At 51.6% G+C, this 23544-nt stretch overlaps 4 protein-coding genes and 1 non-coding gene across 7 annotated transcripts; 2 read left to right on the forward strand and 3 right to left on the reverse strand.

Moving 5' to 3' along the window:
- Positions 1 to 1248: 1248 nt before the first annotated feature.
- LOC118686817 (prolactin-releasing peptide receptor-like) lies at positions 1249 to 5076 on the reverse strand. The gene is made up of 2 exons (XM_036383206.2): positions 4963 to 5076; positions 1249 to 3809 (listed from the first exon to the last, which is right to left on the reverse strand). Exon 2 carries the CDS (start codon positions 3741 to 3743, stop codon positions 2658 to 2660), a length of 1086 nt encoding a protein of 361 aa, XP_036239099.1. The 5' UTR covers positions 3744 to 3809; positions 4963 to 5076; the 3' UTR covers positions 1249 to 2657.
- Positions 5077 to 8045: 2969 nt separating this feature from the next.
- Positions 8046 to 12684, reverse strand: CCDC32 (coiled-coil domain containing 32). Of its 3 annotated transcripts, none has more exons than XM_036384555.2 (4): positions 12633 to 12684; positions 12202 to 12439; positions 11341 to 11497; positions 8046 to 9747 (listed from the first exon to the last, which is right to left on the reverse strand). In XM_036384555.2, the coding sequence occupies exons 2-4, from the start codon at positions 12428 to 12430 to the stop codon at positions 9663 to 9665; spliced, it is 471 nt and encodes a 156-aa protein (XP_036240448.1). In that variant the 5' UTR covers positions 12431 to 12439; positions 12633 to 12684; the 3' UTR covers positions 8046 to 9662. The 3 variants fall into 3 exon arrangements, with proteins under 3 accessions (XP_036240448.1, XP_036240449.1, XP_036240447.1); XM_036384556.2 differs by having other exon boundaries at positions 12629 to 12652; XM_036384554.2 differs by lacking the exon at positions 12633 to 12684 and adding an exon at positions 12529 to 12626.
- Positions 12685 to 12845: 161 nt separating this feature from the next.
- Positions 12846 to 16765, forward strand: LOC118687762 (protein-L-isoaspartate(D-aspartate) O-methyltransferase-like). Its single transcript, XM_036384883.2, has 8 exons — positions 12846 to 13114; positions 13881 to 13985; positions 14324 to 14355; positions 14798 to 14902; positions 15129 to 15249; positions 15375 to 15460; positions 15544 to 15713; positions 15985 to 16765. The coding sequence occupies exons 1-8, from the start codon at positions 13000 to 13002 to the stop codon at positions 15995 to 15997; spliced, it is 747 nt and encodes a 248-aa protein (XP_036240776.1). The 5' UTR covers positions 12846 to 12999; the 3' UTR covers positions 15998 to 16765.
- A 130-nt stretch (positions 16766 to 16895) lies between these two features.
- On the forward strand, positions 16896 to 20827 carry RPUSD2 (RNA pseudouridine synthase domain containing 2). Its single transcript, XM_036385111.1, has 3 exons — positions 16896 to 17378; positions 17863 to 18159; positions 19094 to 20827. The coding sequence occupies exons 1-3, from the start codon at positions 16896 to 16898 to the stop codon at positions 19874 to 19876; spliced, it is 1563 nt and encodes a 520-aa protein (XP_036241004.1). The 3' UTR covers positions 19877 to 20827.
- Positions 20828 to 23258: 2431 nt separating this feature from the next.
- Positions 23259 to 23340, reverse strand: TRNAS-GCU (transfer RNA serine (anticodon GCU)). Its single transcript has one exon. It is a non-coding gene; the product is annotated as a tRNA-Ser (tRNA).
- Between the last annotated feature and the right edge of the window lie 204 nt (positions 23341 to 23544).

Consider the following 23544-nt stretch of genomic DNA (forward strand, 5'->3'; position numbering starts at 1 on the left):
TGAGAGAACATCACTGGAATAAATTATATTATCTGCCCCAATTATATTATCTGCCCCTTAAAGCTGTAAACACCTGAACAGGCTGAACAATATTTCCCTTCCTGGGCTGTGTCCTGGCAGATAGGAGAGCTACAGGCATCAAATCCTGGTAGAGAAGAGGGTAACAGAATGGAATTTTTTAGGTTGGAAAAGATCTTTAAGATCCTAGAGTCCAACTGTTATCAACCATATTTCAAACAAAAAGAGAGTTTGTGAGGAAGAAGCAGCCTCAGGGAGAATATTGTGCAAAGCTCTCAATAATTGAGGATGATTTAATGAAAATATTCCCTTTATACCCCCTGGCTCCTGGGAGAAAAGCTTCGAGCAGCTTCCTGAGGAAAGCTCTGCAGAATCAGCCTTCAAACATGTTTTTCTCTCTCATCTATCTGATTAATTTACTTTCATTAAGAAAACCAACCATGTTCTCCTTTATATACCCAGTTTCTGTGAATCACAGACTACAGCTCCAGGATTTCTGTATTTATTCTCAGAAGTCACTCAGCTTTTAGCTCACTCTCCCAAAATAGTGTTTTCCCTTTTCCTGCAGGTAATTTGGGTAATCAGCAAAACATCTAAACAGGGGGACCTCAGGCTGGGGGTTTTCTTTCCTAGTGCTCAATAACTGCAAATTCTAGTCTAGTCTGCAAACATGGAAGAGGAAGCCTCATTCTCTTTGTGGATCAGTTCTCCGGGATGGATGTATGGATTTTAAATGGTCCTGCAGATAAATACAGTGATGGGAATGAGTGGGTGGTGGAGTTGAAAGGAAAAAAAGGCTAAGAAGAGTAATTTAGGGAAACTTGGGGCTTTTAATTCAGAGTGAAGTAATAGAGATTGCAATGGGATGAAATGGAGAGAGAAGGAATCAACACCAGCAGTGACAGGACAAGGGGAAATGGCTTCACTCAGACAGAGGGCAGGGTTAAATGGGATACTGGGAAGAAATCCTTGGCTCCAAGGATGGTGAGGCCCTGTTACAGGTTGCCCAGAGAAGCTGTGGCTGCTCCATCCCTGGAAGTGTCCAAGGCCAGTCTGTATGGGGCTTGGAGCAACCTGGTCCAGCACTAATCCCAGCTTTAACCCCAAGGATCTGCCACTGCCCAGGACTGGGACAGAGCACATCCAAGCTGGCATGTTCCTGGGATGTGGCTGAGCTGCAGTCAAGGGTTTCTGGGTTTTGTGGGATTCACATCAACACACAAACACAGCCCAAGCTCTTGAAGCCTTTATTACAGGAAGGACAAACAGGGACCTTCTGCCTTGCTTGGCTCCTCTGGGATGAGCAGCCCAGGCCCAGGGGAGCTGCAGGAAGCTGAGGAGGGAGCTGCTCTGAGGGAGCACGACAGAGTCCCTGGCACTACCTTGGATGGGTCTCTGTCTCTGCTGGTCACCCCACAGAAGATCATGAGCCCTTCTAGGGCCACCACGAGGGCCTCAGCGGGAAGGTGAATGAGCTGGTGGGTGGGTGTAAGGGGAGTGGGTTAGGGATCCTGTTGGGGTCCAGCCAGCTGTGTCTGCACTGGATGCTCCCCAGCTGCTGGCAGAAGCAGGGATGCTGGCCAGTGCCATGGACAGGTTCTGTGCAGGGCTGAGGATCTGTTGCTGGGGGCTTTGAATTCCTGTCCTTGGGCACGAGGAGCAGTGGGAGGTCACGGCTCGGCCCCACAGAGCAGGGCAGCTGGGAGCTGCCGTGGCCCTGAGCTGGGGTACCTGTGGGAGTGCTGGTGCCTGTGGGCTGTTCCCAAGGGTTTCTCCTGGGAAATCAAGAGGTTAAAACCTAGATGGGAATTGGGTGTAAGGAGATGCTGCCTTCTGCATGTGCTGCTTGCACAGAGGAGCCTGAGAGGCCAGAGAGGCACTTCAGACACTGAGGAGCACTGACAAGCAAACCCACCCTTCATCTGGCAGCTTCTGGGGCAGAACAGCCTGGCACTGGGATTCCGACCTCCACTGCAGGGCCCTGAACATGGACAAACACCAAGCTAAACTTCCCTGGGAGCAGAATTTAGGACACCATTCCCAGCAAACTCATCACATGAGATCTTTTGAGTCCTACTTGGCCATGAAAAGCAGTGATGACTTCATGGATGTGCCCTGCTGCATCTGCACCTTTGGCTGGAGAAACTGGGATGCCCTGTCTGGTTACGGGGGCAGCTCCTGCAGCAGGCCAAGCAGGTTATGAAAATCACACTCATTCCAAACAGCCATCTGCTGTCAGCAGCCACGTGTCCCCATCTGCACCTGCAGAATGCACATTGTCCTACATTGTCCCCTCACCAGTAAGCCACAATTTTAAAGGATAAATGCACAGCAATTTCATGGCTCCCCGTGCAAGTCGATCTCTTCCCATGGCACAAAGTGCTGCCTGTTGCTTAGGAACAATCTATATCCTACTAAAATGAAGATGTTCTCTCTCCAAAGAGTTTTTTACACAATGGGTGTTTGCCTTGCTCAGACACTGACCCACCTCCTGCATAAACCATGGGGGGAAGTCTCTGTGCTCCAAATGTAGCACTGGACACCTACTACACCCAGCCAGGATTTGGGATATAAGGATATGGCCTAGCCATGGTTTGGGATGTGGGGATGTGCAAACCCTATCCCTCAAGGTCCTCTGGCTAAGGTAACCTGGACTGCAAAGCTATCTTGTCCGAGGCCCCGGCTGGAGCATCAGCCAGGGTGGAGCAGGTGTTGAAGCGGGAAGCCTTGCAGGACGTGCTCCTGGAGCTCTGCTTCTTGCGGTAGAAGTAGCTGCTGAGGTGGGACCAGAACTTGTCGTGGAGGGAGGCGTAGATGAAGGGGTTGTAGCAGGCGGAGCTCATGGCGATCAGGTGGCACGAGACCTGGATGACGTTGACGTACCTCTTGTCCAGAATGGTGAACTCCTCGTCGATGTCCCGGATGAAGTTGACCACCTGCAGGGGCAGCCAGCAGACGGCAAAGCAGACCACGGAGATGGTGAGCACCCGGAAGGTCTTGTGCTTGGTCCTGGTCCACTTGTCCCGGCAGTGATAGGCGGCGCCTGGCACGTTCCTCTTGCGCAGGTGGTAGGTGATGGCACAGAAGGAGACGGACACGGCCAGCAGCGGGAGCATGTAGGAGAGCAGCAGCATCAGGCACGAGTACAGCAGCCGCTCCCTCTCCTCGTGCTTCCAGAACTCCTCGCAGATGATCATGTCGTGGCCGATGGCGTTGAGGTCCAGGTAGTGGGTGTGCAGCGAGGTGGGCACGGAGGCCGCGATGGAGAGCAGCCAAATGCAGGCCACGAGGCCGGCGCAGGCCCTGCGGCCGATCCGCCTGCGGATGGGGTACGCCACCACCACGTAGCGGTCGATGGCGATGGCCGTGAGGGACAGCACCGACACGAAGACGGTGGCGGCCTGCAGCAGGGTGACAAAGTGGCACATGAACATGCCGAAGAGCCAGCCCCGCTCCTCGAAGGCGTAGGACACGGTGAGGGGGACGCAGGCCAGGCACATGATGAAGTCGGCCACGGCCAGGTTCCCGATCAGGAAGTTGGTGGTGCAGTGCAGCTTCTTGGTGAGGGCGATGAGGAGGATGAGGAAGAGGTTCCCGATGCACGCCACCACCACCAGCGTGGTGTAGAGCGGGATGAAGAGTGGCTTCAGCTCCAGGAGCAGGTCCAGGCCCGTGAAGATCAGGACTGAGTCGTTGTGCCAGGAGTCATTGGGCAGCTGAGCCATGGGGGCCCCTGTGGCTGATGCAGCTTCTCCACAACTCAAAGTCAAACACAGATGAGCCTGTGAGCTCTGGAGGGGACACAAATACATTTTGGCTGAACTTCTGGGCAGAAGGACATGTCCCAAGTGGGCATGGCCTTTTGCACAGCCTGTGCTGAGGCACTACTGGCTGGTTTAAATGACTTGCTTAAGAGTGAAGATGCTCTGTGACAGACACAGAGGAGCTCCGGTATGGAGGACAGTTGGGAAGCTGGCTGTGAAATAGTGAAGCAGCCAGCACAGATCTGTGGGGAGCTGCCAGCTTGGGGCAGCAGGACCCAGAAATCAGCTCGAGAAACCTCATGGAGAGTTTCCACTTGGGAGCTGAGCTGACTTAAGGCAGAAAAAAAAATTTCTTGCCTGCATTTCTTGCTTATTATTTTTCTCAGTTTCCCACCCTGACCCACCATCCCCATGCTACCTGGCTGGGCAGGGAAAGGAGCATCCTTTCCATCCCCTGCACTCCTGTGTCTCTCCCAGCCAGCTCACCCCACCCCAACCCATCCCACTGGGTTCCTTTATCCCCTTGGTTATATCTTCATCACCCATGGAGCTTTGGCTTCTCCTGTCTTTCCCTGTGGCAGCTGTGATGGGAGGGAGGGAAGGAGGGAGAGCCTCGCTCCCTAAGCACCTCTACAAACCACTCAGTGGGAATGAGGTGAAATGTATTCCAGCACAAAGTGTATGGAAATTAAGAGTTCCCCTCCAGGACCTTCCTTTCAAGTCCCACACTCTCAAAAATTATTGTTTGATCCCCCTTGCCAGGATCTGGACAGCCTTTTCCCCCCAGTGGAGAGTCAAATCAGCATTAATTAAGAAACCCTTGTAATTAACCAAGGGATATTGAGGTTTTCTACATCCCAGCTGCACTCACAAGGCGCACGCTGTGATACCACAGCTCCAGGTCCCCATGCCCTGCCTGGGGCAGGAGCACAAAATCCATCAGGAAACTTGCAGCTGAGGAGCCAAATGCTCATTAACTTACAGAATGAAAATTCTGAAGCTCAATTAAATTCTTTAATTCTGCTTCGTGTACCCACGAGAGTCAAACCAGCCCTTCTGTGTGTGCATCGCCAGGCTCCTGCTCTCTCCCCGATAAATGCTGCACCGCGCGGCTCCGGCCGGGGTTTGGGGGGTCCAGGGTGTGGCTGCGGGACCCCCTGTCCCAGTCCGGAGCTCTTACCTGCCGAAGGGTCCGGAGTGCTCGGGGCCGGGAGCCGCCCACTGCCCGCCGATGTTCCCGTGAGGGTGAGGAGGAGCGTTCTCTTCGCGGGGTGTTCGCCGGGAGACTCCGGCACAGCCGATCTCAGGCGGGCTTTTGTGGTGTGGGGCTTTTGTTGTCTTGCTTTGTCTTTTTTTTTTTTTTTTTTTTTTTTTTTTCCCGCTGCCTGAGCCTTTCAGTCCCGGAGGAACAGGACGTTCCCACCCCCGGCGCTGGGTGTTCCAGGTACCCGGGGGGACGCGCACATCCCACCGCAGGTGGAGCCGCATCCCGCCCCCCGGCCCGGCGGGGAGCACCGGGGGGCTGCGGGGAGCCCCTCCCTCGCCCTCGGGGCCGGATCCGGGCACATTCTCCCGGCAGGGAAGGAGGGGAAGGCGCGGAGAGGACGGGGCGGGCGAGCGCGGGGACCCCGCGGAGCTCCCGGCGTCAGCAGCGCCCGCCCCGTCGGGGGGTCCCGGCCCGGGGGCGAGGGAAGAGGGGGTGAGGACAGAGTGGGGTGAGGGCAGAGTGGGGTGAGGGTGGCCCAGCCGTAGGGTGATGGGCACCCAGCCCCGGGGTGCTGGTGCCCCAGCTGGGGGGGCAAGTGTAGGATGGCGTGAGGGCGGTCCAGCCATTGTGAATTGCCCCAGATGAGAAAGGGTACCAGGGTCAGCCTGACATTAATAAGGGAAAATGATACATAATGATCACCCACAGGAATTTTGGGGGGATAAGAGGAATGGAAATTTGCAGAGCAGTCACAGAAAATTGGAAGTTTTGGTGCAAGAGGGTGATTAATTCATCCCAATCTGATGGAGCTGGGCTGGTTATTAAAGCTGGCTGAGCCGATCAAGAGGAGACTGCTCACCCCTGCCGAATAATCAGCAGGAAGAAAAATCATCTTTGTCTCCATATCAGTGCCTGACGAGAGCTGCTGTTAATTTTAAAGAGCAGAACAATCAGATTAGGAGAGCCAGAGGCTGGTTTGAGAGGAGAGCTGGGCTTTGGAGCTGACTGCAGGATGCTGAGTCCAGCCCAAGGCAGGCACAGGCTCCATCCACACCCGGATGCGCCACGGCCAGAGTGACCTGGCTGCAGCACTGGGAGCCCTTCCCTCTGCACAGGCTCATCCTGGAAAAGCCTTCTTTGACATCCTCTTTGCTGCTTCCAGAGCCTGCAGAATAAATCACTCTTATTCCCAGAGCTCGTATTGCCCTGCCCCAGGTCCTGGCTCAGGGATACGAGGATGGGTTTGAAAGCTGCAGCCCACCCTGATGGTCAAGCCGGAGGTGCTGGAGGCCCCTCCTGTGGCATCCTGGTGTCCCTCCCAACCTGTAGAGATGATGGACAGGAATCAGTTTGCTGTGATTTTTATTCTTTTCCATGTCACTGGGGTGGTTTTTAGAAATAACCAAAAATCCCTGAGACCCTGTCAGTTCCAAAGGAGGATAGAATATTTAATGGCCATAAGCTGAAGGAAGGAAGGTTTGGGTGGTTAGCAGGAAAAAAATCCTTCCCTGTGAGGGTGCTGAGGCCCTGGCAGAGGGTGCCCAGAGAAGCTGTGGCTGCCCCATCCCTGGCAGTGTCCAAGGCCAGGTTGGACAGGGCTTGGAGCAGCCTGGGATAGTGGAAACTGTCCCTACACACAGCACAGGGTAGAACTGGATGAGCTTTGAGGTCCCTTCAAACCCCAAACCATGCTAGAATTCTGTGATTCTCAGCAGCACCACAGGGTGTTGCCACCTCATGCTTCTGTGGGGTTGATTCCTTTGGCTCAAGCTTGTGGAGAACCACATTTTTTTCTCATTTGGATGGGTGGAAGGCTATCCTTGCTGCCCAGAGTGCTCTGTCAGCCCTGCCCTCCCCTTGCTCTGAGAAGGCAGCAGGTGAATCGTGTTAGATACTTTATTCTGCCCCATTTTGAAAGCAAACCCCTGCCAGGCTGGGGCTGCATCACCACATGGGCTCTCCACTGGCTTCCAGGGGTGCAGAAATGCTGCTTCATGCAGAGAAAAAGGTAAAATAATGCCTTTAAAAGGTACAAAGGGGCAAGGGGCTGCTACTTCCTTTGTGATTTACTCATTTATCCTGCCTGAAAGTCATTCCCTGTGTCTGCCTGTGCTTCATGGTCTGGACCTGATGCCACCAGGCACCAGAGCTGCAGATCTGCCTGTGCCTCTGAGGATGGGCCCCTTCTGTGTCCCTGAGATGTCACTGATGTCCCCTCTGGGCTCAATTGTTAAAAACAGGCTGCCCAGGGCAAGGGTAGAGTGCCCAGCCCTGGGGGGGTTTTAAAGCCATGTGGCTGTGGCACTTGGGGACATGGGTGGGCTCAGCTGTTCTGGGCTTGGATTCGATGATCCCAGAGGGTTTTTCCAGCCTCAACAATTCTCCCTCTGTGGGAGTTATTTCCACACATAGGAAGATTGGTGTTGATGTAGAAGCAAAACCCACCCCTAATGAGGCTGCTGCTTTTACCAGCAAGAGTTGGTTTGGTGCAGAGGAGCTCAGCAGTCTGTTTTTCCCAAAATAAACCCAAATACTGGGAGGTAAAGCTCTTGCTACTCGAATCATGTGTGCCATCACCAAGTGCAACAACATTGCTTGGACACATCACACTCCTATTTACAGGTTCAGTGATTTTGTAAAAAAGTTTTAAAGGGTTTTTTTTGGTGATTTAAGTACAGACTCACCCCAAGTCTATACTCTCAGTTATAATTTAATTATATATAATTATATTTATGTAATATATTTATTATATATGGGAGGGGAAAAAAGTTAACTCTACATAAAGGATCCATTTAAGGAAATTATTGCTCAACCTTTACAATTATCAGTTGGATTTTCTTTTGCCCCACATGTTTCCATAGAGCAGGTCAGAGAATCTTGGAATGGTTATTATTTTTACGAGTGAAATGATACGAGCTGTTCTCTCAGGTCCCTTCTCCAAAGGAAATGCCTGGTGATATGGATATGGAACAATTTCAGCACAGTTCTTTTGGGTACATTTCTTCTTCAAATATGTTTAAGAACAGATAAGATAATATAAAGCATCCTCACTGTGCTTGCTACCCATAAGAATTTTATTGACTGGGAAATAGGCTGGGGACAAAGAAATTACTGCTTTCTCTCTCTGCACAAACTATTTCTGGGAACAGCTCAGAGTTCTGCATCTTTGTCACAGCTTTGTCACATCAGGTGAGAGAGATCTGCACAAGGACACAGACTTAACAGAGGACAGTTAAAGCATAAATTAAAGGGGACATTTAATGAGCAAACCAGCAAGACACGAGGCTTGTGCATCACTGGCACTCAGATGATTCACCCCATTCCTCAAGGTTTAAAAAACAAGGGATTGTTTTAATGGAGAATTCTGAGCCTGACATTTTTCAGAGGTGAGCTGGGGTGGGAGTTACACCAGGAAAGCTGATGGTGGGAACAACCTCTGAGTTGTGACACGGTGACTAAGAGAGCAGCGCTTCTTTTTGGGTACAGAGACAGGAAACTGGGAGGCTCCAGCAAAAATTTACTCCTAAAAAAGTATTTTCAAACAGGTACATAAACGAACACGGCATGAATCCGGTGAGGATTAACTCCTAGAACCACAATTTCCCCTAAGAAGCTCTGACAGACTGTGCTGCTTCCCTCTACCGACCCCCAGTGTTGGTGCCGAGGCAGAACACACAGATCAGCGAAAAATCAGCACAATATCACAGATCCTCGGATTAGTAAAAGGAAATAACCCTCTGAAGAGTTAAGCAGGGTGAAAAAAACAATTAAATACTAAATATATTTCAAGTCAGAGAATTCTATGCATGTCTGTGATGAAAACAAGTTGTTTGTAGCCTCCCTAGCTACCCCTCTTGGTTTCCCAATACAGAATCTCATCTGATCTTTTTCTGGAGAGGCTGAACAGGTACAAAACGACCAACAAGAGGAAAAATACTCCCCCTACAGTCTGTAATAGAGATTTTGGGCAATAAAATGGGATATTAGGGGGTACATTACAGAGAGGAATGTGAAATAGCTACAATGTCAATGACACCATCAATTTATTGACTGCAGTGAGATCTTCCTTCAGGGTCCCAAATTCACAGAGGTGGGAAATATCCATCTTCTTCTGGCACAGCCTGGGGCCAAGTCAGACTGAAACAGTGAAGATCTGGAGAAACAACCAAAATGGATTTGGCAGGAGAGGAAAAAATGCCCAGCTGAGTAATGAAAAGGTAAAAGACAGGACCAAAGTGACTCAGTGGTTTCTCTGCTCTATTCTAGACCGTGATGTTTTCTGATGCTTCTCCACAACTGCTTTTGTTGTTGTTGTTGAATGTGTCTCCTGATGGATTCCAAACAATCCACATCCAGGCTGGAATGATGAGGTGGCAGCAGGCTGGAGAAGATGCACGTGAGGTTTTGGTACAGGTGTTCCCTCTCGTCCCTACCAGTGCCAGCCACTGCCTGCGGAGCTCCAGAGCTGGGATTTGGTGCGTTGCGGGTTCTTTCTTTTAAAAATTACTTCTTCAATTACTGACTATTTGCTCTGTGCCCCCCTTCCTGCTATTCCTATGGCTGGGCACATCTTCCTGGGGGCTGGGACAAGAGGCAGCCCGGGCAGGGCCAGGGGCTCTCACTGCTCGGCAGCCGGAGGCTCCTCCTCGCCCTCCGGCTTCTCCGGCTGCGGCTCAGGGCGGGATGAGGCACTGCACCTCCTCGGAGCTGATGGCCACCTTGTCAGGCTGCAGCCAGCGCTTCAGGTGCTCCAGCGTGCTGGGGACAGCAAAGGGACACCATGAGACCAGGGAGGGACAGAGCCTCACAGCAACGCACAGGAGAAGCGACGGGAAAAGCCTCCACAGGCATTTCCTGCCCCTCTGCAGGTATTCCCGTTCCCACAGGTGAGGCCTGGCGTGGATGGATCCTGGTGCCACAGGGACGAGCAGAATCTGTCACTCTCCAAAGCCATTCCCTGCAGGCGGGCCTTTGGAAGTGTGGTTAGAACAGGTTTTATGCTCTGATTTCTCTCAGTGTAAAGGACCTGCAGAGGAAACCTTTCAGCCTTTACACACCTGAAGTTCTGCTCTGCCTCTGTAGCCAAAGACTCCAACTCCATCAGACAGAGGGCAGGGTTAGATGGGATATGGGAAGAATTCCTTCCCTGTGAGGGTGCTGAGGGCCTGGCACAGGGTGCCCGGAGAAGCTGTGGCTGCCCCATCCCTGGAAATGTTCAAAGCCAGGCTGGATGGGGTTTGGAGCAGCCTGGGATAGTGGAAGGTGTCCCTGCCCAGGGTAGGTGGGTGGCACTGGATGGGCCTTAAGGTCCCTTCCAGCCCAAACCAATCTGTGATTCCAGAAGTTTCCAGCTTTCTGGGCTGGAAGTAAAAAACCTCTTGTTCAAACAAACCAAAACTCCAACTGCCTCTTGGTGATGAAGATCAGGAAATAAGGGGAGAAAGGGTAGGGAACAAAAACAAAGCTGGAAGAATATCTCAAAATGTGTGAGCATTAATAGCACTGGAAGGTTAAAAAACCAATATAATCCTAACCCTCTAATATCATAATTCAGTGCACTTAAAAGTTAAGGCTTCTTTAATTACATTGGTGGGTGAGACTCAAAACTTCAGCACCATTCAGAGTGACCTCGAACTTCATAGTTAAATTCTAGGGACTGAAATTCTTTCATGGATAACATCCCCATGGATAACCCCCACCACTTAAAAACAGTAGAAAGAGCCCATAAAAGCTTGGTTTTAAATATAAATCGCATTGAAGTTTCTTTGGAGACCAAAGAAACCATCTGAAACCTCCTTATAAACAGGGATTACTTTTCATAGTTCTGGCTTAAGTAGATTTTCTTGAAGGGAGAGAAATAATCTTCTTGTCATCCAGAAGCAATCATGAAAAATGTCAGCTGAGAAATGAGGAATTTGGAGAGCATTCCATGTGATTGGGAGTGGGAGATTGCTTAGGGAAAGGGCTCCCATCTTACTTCTGACATCACCTGTGAGAGGGCAGTGGGGGAGAGAGCAGAAGCACTGTAAGAGAGGCAGGGAAGGGAAAGCTCATGCCAGGACTGGCACCAACCCCAAATCCCCATCTGAGACATACTGGACATTCCCTCCTCTGCTCCATTCCTTCCCTACCCCACGTGTGAGGAGGGAAATAACTGAGTAGGTCCCAGGTGCTTCCGTGCAGGCCGAGGGGTGCAAAGATCAGAGGGGAGCACTGGAAGCTCAAACCCTACGTGCTCTGTGTTCCCTCTGGCACAACCCCAATGGGTATTTCTGTGTAATGTCCTGACAAAACCTTTTTGCAGTTTTTGAGGGGTAAGTGGTGATCCCTTCCCTCTAATTTGCTTGTTACCTCTCATCAGCATCGTGGCCCTCAACATAACATTCTGCCTCAAACTTCTCCTGCAGGAACCTGTCCCAGCATTCCTTCTTGGCCTGGGACAGCGTGCGCAGCATGTCCTTGGAGGTCACCTCCTGGGACAGGCCCTTGATCCTCATCAGTCTTCTCTCTGTGAGGGGAACAGGGGATTTTGTTACCTTGGTTATGGGTTTTTTTCTGGAAGGAGAGAAGAGAAGGGTCTGGACTTCTATATCAAAAAGAAAGTTAAATTAACTGTTCAAGACTAATTTCTATTTTAAAAGTAATTTTCTCCCTGTATTTCAAGCCTGCCTGGCTTCCTTTCCTATATATGCACAGGATGGTTTTTTCAGGTGATGCTTCTGAAGGAAATAAGGTTTGTGCAATCAGCCAGCTCTGCCTGTTTGGGGTTTTAATAACTTTCACACTTACTGCTCAGCTCCCATGAAATCACACAGGACGGCACAGATCTCACAGGCACCGAGTTCCCACAATTTCCATGCAAATTGGAAAATAAATCACTCTCATTGCACTACTTGGTGCGCTGTGAAACAGCAACAAAGGCACGATGAAAGTTCTGGCAGAAATAAAAGCTTAAAAAGCTACTTCTGCCACCTGTTCTGTTGCTGTGTGCAGCCTCCTACTTATTGTGGAGGGTAAAAAACAACTTTTTTCAGCTTTTGCTTTATAAAAAGTTCCTTTCTGTGCCAGAGATGAAGAAGCTCTGACTGAGCTTCACCTTTCCACTGCTGCACTTGAAGAAAACGAGTCAGATTCTGTGTATTTAAGCTGGAAGACTTTTGTACCACAGCAACGGCACCACAAAAACAGAACTGTCACCAGGCAGACACTCACCCAGGGATGCTAAATACACCTCTGAGTCGTTCAGGGGTGCCCAGGGCTTCGGGGCAGGTTGGGAAGCTCCACCCGATCCGCTGCCCTCGGCGTAGGAATCCATGAAGGAGTCTGTGAAAGCATCGCCGGCGTCCTTGTGCTCGGGATGTGGCAGACAGGAGCAGATCTCAGCCCAGAGGTCCTCGCTGGACCGGGTCACCACGGAGTCCACGCTCTCGATCATCCTCATCCTGGGATCCTGCCACGGGGGGAACAAACGGTGAGCGCCGAGCCGCCCGCCCAGGCCTCCGCCACCCCCCTCCCTCTGCCCAAGTCACGCCAGCGGACATTCCAGGGAATTCCCATCCACCAGGACTCCCGGCCGCCCTGCAGGGAGCGATGTCCCCGCGGCTGCCCGTGAGGCGGAGGAGCCGCCCCACTCCCGCACCCACCGCCCGCGCTCCAGGCACCGCGGCAGCTCCACCCGCGCCTCGCCGGACCCGGACCCGGCCAATCACCGTCGCCACCGGGCCCGGGTCCGACCAATCACCGCCGCACCGGCCCCGGATCGAACCCGCGCGGAGCGGGGGACGCCCATTGGTCCGAAGAGTGGGGGCCGCTGACGCCGCCGCGCTGCCATGTTGGCAGAGGGCGGAAGTTGCGCCGGGCGGCGCAGGCGAGGGCGGTGTGACATCCCCGAGGCGCTGCCGCCCCCGCCGCGGTTCAGCGAGGCCGGGATGTGCTCCAGCGCCACACGGGGAGCTCCGGCAGGGCTCTGAACCACCCCCTCTCTCCGTAGACCGCTGCCGTGTCCGTGGGATGAGCCAGCTGCCGTGCGGCGCCGTGCTGGCACTCATGGGGCTGCTCTTCGCCAGGACCATGGCCTGGACGTCCAGCGGGAAAACGCACGCGGAGCTGGTCAACAACCTGTACAGTGAGTGCCGGCAGCATCCCTTGGAACGGCAGTACACGGATATTTAATGGCTGTGTATGGCTATTTAGTGTCACGCCGTGTGACGCTGCTCACTCGGAAGGGTTGGGGTTCACGTTCCTGAATTTCGGCATTTGTCCCAGCCTGAACTCCTTCTATTTATAGCTGGAAACAAGGTGCTATGCCAGGAGGGGCAGGAGCGCCTCTCCACACCTTCCTTCCCTGCCTCTGGAAGTGTGTGGCGCCCTTTAGAGTGCTGCAGCTCGGTGTTCGAGCCCGGTGGTGCAGCCGAGTGTCCCGCACTTCCAGGCTCTGTCCGAGGGCTGGAATGGTGCCCGGTGCCAGGACAGCGGGCTGGAACACACATAAAAATAGCTATAAACTTCTCCAGAATTCCCGCAGAAAGGTGTGAAGGGATGTTGGATGTCTCTGCGGCCGTGGCCCTTGAGTTCACTGCTGAAACCTGAACCGGAGTCTCCGTTTCCCGCCGTGAAACGTGATTCCGGTTCACTCCCGTTACACTTGGCAGTGCCAGAGGCGTTGTGGCTGCAGGTGGCCACCCTCTGGAGCTGGGCTGGTGGCTGGGCCCCAGCAGGAATGGGAAAAGATGTCCTTCCATCGGCGTTTGGTTTGCTCTCTCTCTCAGATCCCTCATTAATACCCGCAGATCCATGAACTCCCTGAAGTATGAACTTCCCCTTTCAAATTTCTTCTTGCTGGAATGCCCAAAATTTCAGTCCTGCCTGTCTCTTTTTTCCTTCTTTCCCAGAAAAAGGGATCGTTAAGTCTCAGCGAGTCTTTGATGTGCTGTTGGCTACGGACAGAGGTCACTACATCAAGTATTTCCCATACATGGATTCTCCTCAATCCATTGGTGAGTCACTTCTGGCAAAACATCTGCTGTCAGCAGGGCACAAGGTGCCTTGGCAGGTACTCCATGGTTGTGATGTGGAATCCTTATCCCTGGAAGTGTCCAAGGCCAGGCTGGATGGGCCTTGGAGTAGCCTGGTCTAAGGGAAGGTGTCCCCACCCATGGCAGGGACTGGGACTGGATGAGCTTTAAGGTCCCTTCCAACTCAAATCATCCTGTGATTCTGTGAAAGGAGACAAGTGTTTTCCTATTTTTGGGGGAAGGTGGGGGAGAATTAGGAACTGTTCCCATTGGGAATTTTATTCCCTGTCAAATGACTTGTGTCACCTGTTTCCTTTTAGGCTACAAGGCTACGATCAGCGCTCCACACATGGTAAGGTGAAAACTCCTCACTTTCAACAGCAATGGAGGGAATTGTTTATTTCTCTTTTTATATTTAATTTTTCTTCAAGTAGAAAACTGAAACATCCCATGGACATGATTATCCTGCTTGTTTCTTTAGGGATTTTTCTTCTGTAGAGGAGTTTCCCCTGTACTCTTTCAGTTGCTTTAAAAGCATGCTTAGATGGGAATTCCATGCTGTCCCTTTTTTTGCATGAGACCTTTTCTCCTGCTGTTTCATATCTAATTTCTGAGCCACTGCCTAAATGATGTCCTGCAAAAGATCTTCCAGGTCTGACACTTGAGTTTTGCTCTGGAAGTGTCAGGCACGAGGCCAGGTGTGCTGTGATTAAATCAGAAAACAAGAAAAGGTGTTGGAAGAGGAGACTAACCCCGGGATGTTTCCCTCTTCCTTGTCCTGGGTGTCCCTGCAGCACGCCCATGCGCTGGAGCTGCTCAAGGATCAGCTGGTGGAAGGTGCCAAGGCGCTGGATGTGGGATCTGGGAGTGGATACCTCACCGCGTGCTTTGCCAGGATGGTGAGCTCATGGCACTCTATTCCCAGCCTGGAAAGCACATCCCTTAATTAGCTGCTATAACGGGGACTACTCAGCCCTAAAACCAAGGAAGAGGCACAGGGCTTGCACCTCCTCTTCAGAACCTCTGCTCTGGAGCTTCTCCCTGGAGATTCCCCAGTTCCCACTGAAACCTGCCCTGTCTCTTCCATATGGGAGGCATCAGGTGTTTGACTGATGTTTTTTGCAGACTGGCCCGACGGGAAAAGCTGTGGGTGTGGAGCACATCAAGGAGCTGGTGCACGAATCCATCCGGAACGTCCAAGAGGATGATCCGACGCTGCTCAGCTCCGGCCGCGTGAAGCTCGTGGGTGAGCTCCCTGCAGCCCCGGGGTTTTCCCCTTGGCTCTGCTCCTCACAGCCCTTCCAGTTTGTGTTGATGCTTTGAGGTGTTATGACACAACCCAAGTGTTCCCTGGGTGCTTTCTGTCTGTAGTTGGAGATGGCAGACAGGGGTACCCCGAGGAAGCTCCTTACGACGCCATCCACGTGGGAGCGGCCGCAGCCACCGTCCCCAAGGAGGTAAGAGAGGCCATGCTGGGTATCCCTAGAGGAAATGTGTGGGGTTTTTTGCCCCTGCTGACTGGGATGTCTCGGTGCTGCAGCTGCTGAAGGAGCTGAAGCCGGGCGGGCGGCTGATCGTGCCCGTGGGGCCCGAGGGGGCGAACCAGGTGCTAATGCAGTACGACAAGACCAGCGAGGGGCACATCGTGGAGACCCAGCTCATGGGCGTCATCTACGTCCCTCTCACAGACAAGGAGAAGCAGTGGCCTCGGTAAAACCTGCTCTTCCCTGAGGAACACTCCTTCCTCTCTCTCTCTGAGCTTGCTCTCCTTGGCTTTGCTGACCGACTCCTGGATCCCTGGTGGATGTTGTTTGTGGAAAAAAGGAGAGAACAGCTTGGCAAAGCAGGGGGTATTTTCTCTCTGATAGAGCTTGCAGAGTTTTATTTCCTCTTTTTCTGGAGCTTGTGTGTGTGTTTAAATTCCATGCGATGCTGGCACAGAACTGAGGGAGTAGTAACTGTTGGTTTTCCTTTGCCTCAGGGATGACCTCTGACACATGGATGGATATCTCTAAAGGCATCTCAGAAATCTCATGAGAGGGACTTAGGCCTGTAGATGGTCAGTATGGTTTTGCTTTTTGATGGAAATTTCATCAATGGATAAAGGGAAGTTCTGCTTCAGAGGAACACGTTCTGGAGGGATGGAGAACAGGGACAGGACCAGGGGAGGCTCTTGGAGGCCGTAGCAGCTTCCAGGGAGCAGATCCAGACAACTCCAGCTTTCCTCTCTGATAAACTCTAGATAACATCAGATCACAGAGAATTCTGACAGCAGACAGGAATACCCAAAGCTTCACTAAAACCACTTTAATATCGACTACTCTGCCTAATGCTTGGCGAAAATAAGTCGCAATTAGTGTCTTGGAGCAGCAATGTACCCTGACTTGTCAGTTTTTAAAATATGGGAGCATGTTCTCTTCCTGCCTGCACCAGCTAATTTAATGATGGGCAGCAACACTGGATTTTGAGGGTATGAAAAATGCTCGTTTTTTTCTGTTTGGAGTTTTGAAAAATTTTCATTTCTGGACTTGACCCTCTTTGAGGTTACGAAAAATGCGCGTTTCTTGGCTTTTCTGATTGGGGTTTTAAAATAATGCTCATGTTTCGGCTTTTCCCTCATGCATCCCTCCCGCAGGCCGTGACTGAGGAGGCTCACAAGGGGCAGGCTGGCTGCCGTGACGCTCGAGGGCCATTTGTGGAGCAGTTCTGAGGGGGGAAACTGCTGGGACGTAATAATATAAATAAATAAATAAATAAAGGTGCTCTCGCTCCTCCATCGCCTCCGCCTCACGACGCGCTGGGGGGAGGGGCGGGAACTGGACGGGGGCGCCGGGGGCGTGGCCTGGCGGGACCGGCCCGCGCTGATTGGCCTGCGCCGCCCGGCGCAGCGCGATGCGTCACGGCGTGCGGCGCGCGGTGTGGCCGGCGTGGGTGCGCGCGGCGAGGATCGGGGTCCAGCCGCCGCCGCCCCGCGGCGACATGGCCGAGCGGGGACCCGGCACCGGCCGAGCCCGGGACGAGGAGCCGGGCCCCGCCGGCAAGGAGGAGGCGGCGGCGCCGGCCCCCAAGAAGCGGCGGCTGGCGGGCGGCGAGCGGTACGTGCCGCCGCCGCGGAAGCTGAACCCCGGCGTGAGCTTCGGCGCCGAGCACTTCGCCGAGACCTCGTACTACTTCGAGGGCGGCCTGCGCAAGGTGCGCCCCTACTACTTCGACTTCCGCACCTACTGCAAGGGGCGCTGGGTGGGCCGCAGCCTCCTGCACGTCTTCGGCACCGAGTTCCGAGCGCAGCCCCTCTCCTATTACCGTGCCGCCGCCCGCGCCGGCCGCCTGCGCCTCAACGAGGAGCCCGTGCGCGACCTGGACATCGTGCTCAAGGTGGGCGGGCCCGGGGTGGGCGCTCCCGGCGGGGATCGTGGGCTGGGGACAGAGCCCGGCCTGCCCCAAGCGGTGAACATCACCCCGTGAGCGGTGTGGTCAGATAACGCAGGGCCGGGAGTTGGACTCGATAGTCCTGATGGGTTCCTTTCAGTTCGACATATTTTACGATTCTGTGAACCCTGTGGAGGGGTTGAAGGGGAAATCGGGGCTCCCGGGGAATCCCTGCCCCACTGGATTCGGGAATGTGTGGATCCTACAGCCCCACACGTGCCTCACGGCTTCCTCGGCCCTTAGGAATGGGAATGCGCGATGGGCAGGTGGTCGGGTTTGCATGGTGACACACACACTTGTTATCCTAAATCCGGGATCCTGGGAGAGAAGGGCTTTAATTCTTCTCCCACGATGTCAAGTCCCTGTTGTGTGTGGCCGGGTGGGTGGTCCCACGAGCCGGATTCAGGCTGACTGTCCATACCCATTCCAGAACAACGACTTCCTCAGGAACACGGTGCACCGGCACGAGCCGCCGGTCACCGCCCAGCCCATCCGCATCCTGGCGGAGGACGAGGAGGTGGTGGTGGTGGACAAGCCCTCGTCGCTGCCCGTGCATCCCTGCGGCAGGTTCCGGCACAACACGGTCATCTTCATCCTGGGCAAGGAGCACGGCCTGCGGGAGCTGCACACCCTGCACCGCCTGGACCGCATGACCTCGGGCGTGCTCATGTTCGCCAAGACCGCCGCCGTGTCCAAGCGCATCGACGAGCAGGTCCGGCAGAGGCAGGTGAGGGCTGCGAGCTGCTGCTGTGCTCCACAGTCAGCCGGGTTTGCTCTCTAGGTGAGCTCAAGTTCTCCAGACAACTCATAGTTGTGTTGGTGTTCTTATGTGGTGCTTCTTACAGAGCACCACAATAGGCCAAAGAGAGAGTAAAAATTGAGTTTGGTAATACTGGATTGGAAGGGAGCTCCTAAAAAATTTAATTGATTTTGGTAATCCTAGCGTGATAATATTAGAATGAAAACCCTAAAAATTTAACTGCTTTTGATATTGGATTGAAAGGTATCTCCTAAAAATTTGGTTCGATGTGGTAATTTAATTTCATTTAGTAATACTGGACTAAAAGGGATCACCTACAAATTTATTTTGAATTGGTAATATTTAATTGTAAAGGATCTCCTAAAACTTTAATTGATTTTGGTAATTTTAGGTTGGAAGTTATCTCTTAAAAATTTAAATTATTTCAGTAATATTGGGTTGACGTGGATCATCTTTCTTAAGGGATTGTGCAAACTTACTGGGGTCATGCAGACCAGTTAGAGATGAAATTTATTTGTGAGTGGACATATGTCAACTATCCACCACTTTCTTAATTTTAAAATTCCCATTTTTCCAGAATCTCTTGATCCAAACAGAACTTTTTCCAGGATTGGCTTCAGGGCTGTAAGCCAAAGGCTGTGGAGAGATGGCTCCTGAATTTAAAACAAGGCAAATAGGCCAGGCCTTTCTGCTCTTGATATCCCAACTAGCTGAGGAAAATGTATGGGGAAATTTGGCTTTTAAGTAGCTGATTGAATTTTTTTTTCCCTTTCCTGTTGTAATAAAATGCCACCTCGGGATGTATTTTATTAAGGGGAGAAGGAGGAGGAGAAGCAAGGCTGGAGCTTGGTTGTGTTTCCCCGCTGTGTTTCCTGAGCCTTCCTCTTGTGTCTCTTGGCAGCTGGAGAAGGAGTACGTCTGCCGGGTGGTGGGGGAGTTCCCGGAGCACGAGGTGGTCTGTGAGGAGCCCATCCTGGTGGTTTCCTACAAGGTGGGCGTGTGCCGCGTGGATGCCAAGGGGAAGCCGTGCCAGACGCTCTTCCAGCGGCTCAGCTACAACGGCAGCAGCAGCGTGGTGAGGTGCCTGCCGCGCACGGGCCGCACGCACCAGATCCGCGTGCACCTGCAGTTCCTGGGACACCCCATCCTCAACGACCCCATCTACAACATGGAGGCCTGGGGACTGCACCGGGGCAAGGGCGGGAGGATCGGCAAGACGGACGAGGAGCTGCTGAAGGCGCTGGTGGAGGAGCATCGCTCCAAACAGAGCCTGGAGGTCTTGGGTATTGGGGAGGACGACTTGAACTCTGCTGGTGAAAGTAAAGACTGTGGGAATTCAGGTGACTGCACAAAGTCTGATCCTGTAAATGGGAGTTCCTGCCCTGCTGAGGATGAGAAGGATCCAGAGAGGAATGACATAGCAGCTTGTCCACTGAACTCTGATGCCAACCTGGAAACGCTTGATAAAGACAAAGAGCTCAGTTTGTGTGGGAATCAGGATGGGCAGGCGGGGGAGAAGGGTTGGGAAGAGAAGGACCCTTTGTGTGTGGAGTGCAGGACGAGCAGGCGGGACCCCTCTCCCAAGGAGCTGGTGATGTTCCTGCACGCCCTGCGCTACAAGGGTGCCGACTTTGAGTACTGCTCCAGCATGCCCGAGTGGGCCATGGAGGACTGGCAGGAGTGACCAGGACACCCAGCACCTGCAGGCCCTGCTGGCCAGGACAGCAGCATACAGAGACCAAAGACTGACTTTGCATGGTGGTTGAGGTGAACAAAGCTGCCTTGAGCTGGGCTGGGAGGGATCGGTGGGGCTGGAGAATTATCCCGCTTCCCACAGGTGCTGTGAAGGATGAGCAGGGAAGCAAGGCTAAAACAGGAGTTTTATGTTGCCCTTCAGTGAACTGGCACCTGGGGGCAGCAAGGACTGAACTCTGCTCGGCACAGGCAGCTTCGCCTTCACCTCAATGGATTCTGGGTCAATTATCCACATGGATAACGAAGTGTATGCACTAAAAGTCAAAACTGATTTTTCTTCCAGCCTGCTGTGTTGCTGTGTCTTACAGTGAGAGCTGCTGGATGTCAAGTCATAAAACACCCTGTTTTTATTGTATTTTGTTGTCAGATTGATTTCAAAATGACAAGATTACTCCTGAGAACACTGTGAGGTAAAACCAGGACACTGTGATCTGTTTTGTGCCTGCTGTTTGTCAGCAACATCCACTTGCCTTTGAAATCACCAACATTCATTCAAATAATTACTTAAGTTAGTAGTTCTGGGTGCAGGTATTGGACCTGGTTTTGGAGGTACTGTTTACCAGATTTTGTCCTGGAGATATTTTTTAATATCACTTCAGTGTGACAGTCAGATTTCAAGAAAAACAAAATCAGTTTTATGAAGCAGAAGACTTCTTTTAAAATAATTTTATATGAATGATTGATATCACCATAGTTCTTATTTTCATTAGTGTTTACACAGTTGATTCTTGGCTTCTGGGAGGGTTTTTATGTTAATTTTGGAAATCTCAGGTTGGCCAGCCCACAGGAATTAGTACCTTCCTCCTAAAATCACTTGATGATGTCACCAGGGTCGAGACATAACTACCAAATCACAATAAACCATTGCTTGCCTCCAGTAGCCCACAGGAGCCAAGTGGTGTCTTTCTCTGCTGGATCATCCAGCTGATGTTGAATATTTCCATAATAATTCACTCAGGTTTGAGCTTTGCTCTTCCACATCCTGACAGTGGTTTCGTGATTCTAATTTAATTCCATATATTTAGGGAGGTGATGCTAAAAGTCAGCGTTATCCAAATTTTTGATGCATTGGAATACACCTTTCATGGAAATAAATGGAACTTGGGCACCTTTGGTGTATCAAAAAGGGTGGCTGGAGCTGTTACTGAACTTGGATGCAGGGGAATGGGGGTAGACTTAGAGATGACAGTTAAATTAGACTTTAATGTGTCCCAAGTTATGCTTGGAGGTTTTTTGGTAAGAAATTTCTGTAACAAAAAAAGGCTCTGTCAGGGATTTTCCTGACTGACATTGGGGCCAAAGGGCCTGATGAGGAACTGGAGCTCAGCACTGCTTTTTCCTCTTTTCCTGGAATAATGGCTGCAACTGGCAACTTTTAATTTCCTGGTCAAGAAACCCCTGGGCTTCTGTTTCCAAGATTCTTTGAACTATGAAGATTTAGGATTTCTTTCACAAGGATACTACATTTTATTTTATTTTATTTTATTTATTTATTTTTATTTATTTTATTTTATTTCATTTAATTTCATTTTTTAAAAATTATTTTTATTTTTAATTTTATTTTTATTTTAGATTTTATTTTAGATTTTATTTATTTATTTCTATTTATTTTATTTTACTTATTTATTTAAAAATTTATTTTATTTTATTTATTTTAATTTGTCAAAACTGTGTTTGATGTTTTGTTAGCTGGAAAAATGTTGTTCTTGGAGATTCCCTGTGATAAATTCACATTTGAGGTTGGGTCTGAGGTAAGTACTGGGTCCTGGTTGATGGCATAAAGTTTTCCATACAAAATGTAGGTCCTGGAAGAATTTTTTTCCTTAGTACACCTTTACTTGGACATGCCTTGACATTGCTGGGTTAGCTTTGGACTTGATCCTAGACAATCCTGTAATTCTTTCTTTATCAGGAGAATGTCTATCTCACTGTGCTAAAGCACTTTTCCATACAAATAAACCCTCCTGGCAAACTTCCCTGTGCCTTGGCCTGTCCCTGTGCGGGTCTGGCTGCAATCAGCCCCTGAGTACTCACCTTCCACACAGTAAGGAAGTGTGCTTCTTGTTCACTTGTGCTTTACATTGCGTTTGGGAGCCTTTTGTGAGGCTGCACTGTTGTGATCCAGCCACTCTGCCCAGGGTTGAGTATGATCTAATTTCCAGAAGGATTTAAGTGTAGTTAAAATTTTGGCAGTGTGTGCAGGGAGGGCTCAGAGCTGTCACAGCAGAGCTGGGAGATGTCCCTTCTCCTGGAGCCTCTGAGTTTCACTAACTTCTACTTCCAGGCCTCTAATTCCAGATTTTTTTAAGTGAACCATGGATGGCTTAGGCAGAGAGGAAAAGTTTTCCTGTATCTTGTCAATACACTCATTTATGCTTTTTCAATTGCCATAACTTTATGGAAGACAAAGCAGTAACTATCTGAGGAGAACTGGATGTCATTTTCAGTGAGGGGCTGGACCTTAAAGCCCATCCAGTCCCACTCCCCTGCCATGGGCAGGGACACTTTCTACTGTCCCAGCTTGCTCCAAGCCCTGTCCAAGCTGGCCTTGGACACTTCCAGGGATCCAGGGACAGCCTTAGCTTCTCTGGGCAAACCTGTGCCAGGGGCTCCCCACCCTCCCAGGTGAGGAGGGTGAGGAGCCCCTATCTTCCCTATATCCCATCTAGATCTCCTCTTTTCCAGTTCAGAGCCATTTCCCCTTGTCCCAAGTCCATCTCTTAGAGCCCCTTTAGGCACTGGAAGGGGCTCAGAGGGTTCCCTGCAGTCTCCTCCTTTCCAGGCTGAACAATCCCAGCTCTCTCAGCCTTTCCTCATAGGAGAGATCTTCCATCCCTCTAATTCTTACTCAGAGCTTTCACAAAGGACCCAGCCAACCCTAATAGGATGTTTTGTTGGGATCCCAGAGGAGGTGGAGATCTAGAAGTGATTTGTCCCTGGTGGCACAGCTGGAGTGCTCTGAGGAAGGAGGTAAGTCAGGATACCCCATGGAGAGGCACCACAGGAACCTGGATATGGGGTGAGACCCTTCAGTCCCTCGTGACACTCTGTGCTGGCTGTGACCCCTAAATTCTGTGGGACACTATCCTGGGTGACCCTTAGATCCCTCATGACACTCCCTCCTGGTTGTGACCCCCAGAATCTGTGGCACACTCTATCCTGCCTTGGAACCCTGAATCCCTCAGGATGCTGTCGGCCGCCTCCGCTTTTCCTTCTCCCAATAAGGGCCGAAAGGAGAGGAGGAAGGGAGAGGTTCCCTTGGAAATGTTAGAAAAAAAAAAAAATTTGTGTGAGGGAAAAGTTTTATACCCCGACGAGGATGGGATTCGAACCCACGCGTGCAGAGCACAATGGATTAGCAGTCCATCGCCTTAACCACTCGGCCACCTCGTCACGGGAACTTTTCTCTCACCGGACCTATAAGGAAGTATATCCAGCGCCTCCATCATCTTCTCCCGCCCGCTGCACCCTTGCGTGACGGCACGGGTTACGCGGCCCTGCACGGGCACAGTGCGGAGCAAAGCCTCCACGCCGCGACCGAGCATCCTGCAGAGCCGGTGCGGTACCGTGCCATCCCTGTCACGGCATCTGCGGGCG

Source organism: Molothrus ater, chromosome 6 (assembly GCF_012460135.2).
Source record: "Molothrus ater isolate BHLD 08-10-18 breed brown headed cowbird chromosome 6, BPBGC_Mater_1.1, whole genome shotgun sequence".
In the NCBI taxonomy this organism is placed as follows: Eukaryota; Metazoa; Chordata; class Aves; order Passeriformes; family Icteridae; genus Molothrus; species Molothrus ater.

Coding starts and splice junctions, on each gene's coding strand:
- LOC118686817 (XM_036383206.2), bottom strand. CDS start 3,743: ATGGCTCAGCTGCCCAATGACTCCTGGCACAACGACTCAGTCCTGATC.
- CCDC32 (XM_036384554.2), bottom strand. Junction 11,498..12,201: donor GGTGTATTTAGCATCCCTGG/GTGAGTGTCTGC, acceptor TTCCCCTCACAG/AGAGAAGACTGATGAGGATC. Junction 9,748..11,340: donor GGCCACGATGCTGATGAGAG/GTAACAAGCAAA, acceptor TGCTGTCCCCAG/CACGCTGGAGCACCTGAAGC.
- LOC118687762 (XM_036384883.2), top strand. CDS start 13,000: ATGAGCCAGCTGCCGTGCGGCGCCGTGCTGGCACTCATGGGGCTGCTC. Junction 13,115..13,880: donor GCTGGTCAACAACCTGTACA/GTGAGTGCCGGC, acceptor CTTCTTTCCCAG/AAAAAGGGATCGTTAAGTCT. Junction 13,986..14,323: donor GGATTCTCCTCAATCCATTG/GTGAGTCACTTC, acceptor GTTTCCTTTTAG/GCTACAAGGCTACGATCAGC.
- RPUSD2 (XM_036385111.1), top strand. CDS start 16,896: ATGCGTCACGGCGTGCGGCGCGCGGTGTGGCCGGCGTGGGTGCGCGCG. Junction 17,379..17,862: donor ACCTGGACATCGTGCTCAAG/GTGGGCGGGCCC, acceptor TACCCATTCCAG/AACAACGACTTCCTCAGGAA. Junction 18,160..19,093: donor AGCAGGTCCGGCAGAGGCAG/GTGAGGGCTGCG, acceptor GTCTCTTGGCAG/CTGGAGAAGGAGTACGTCTG.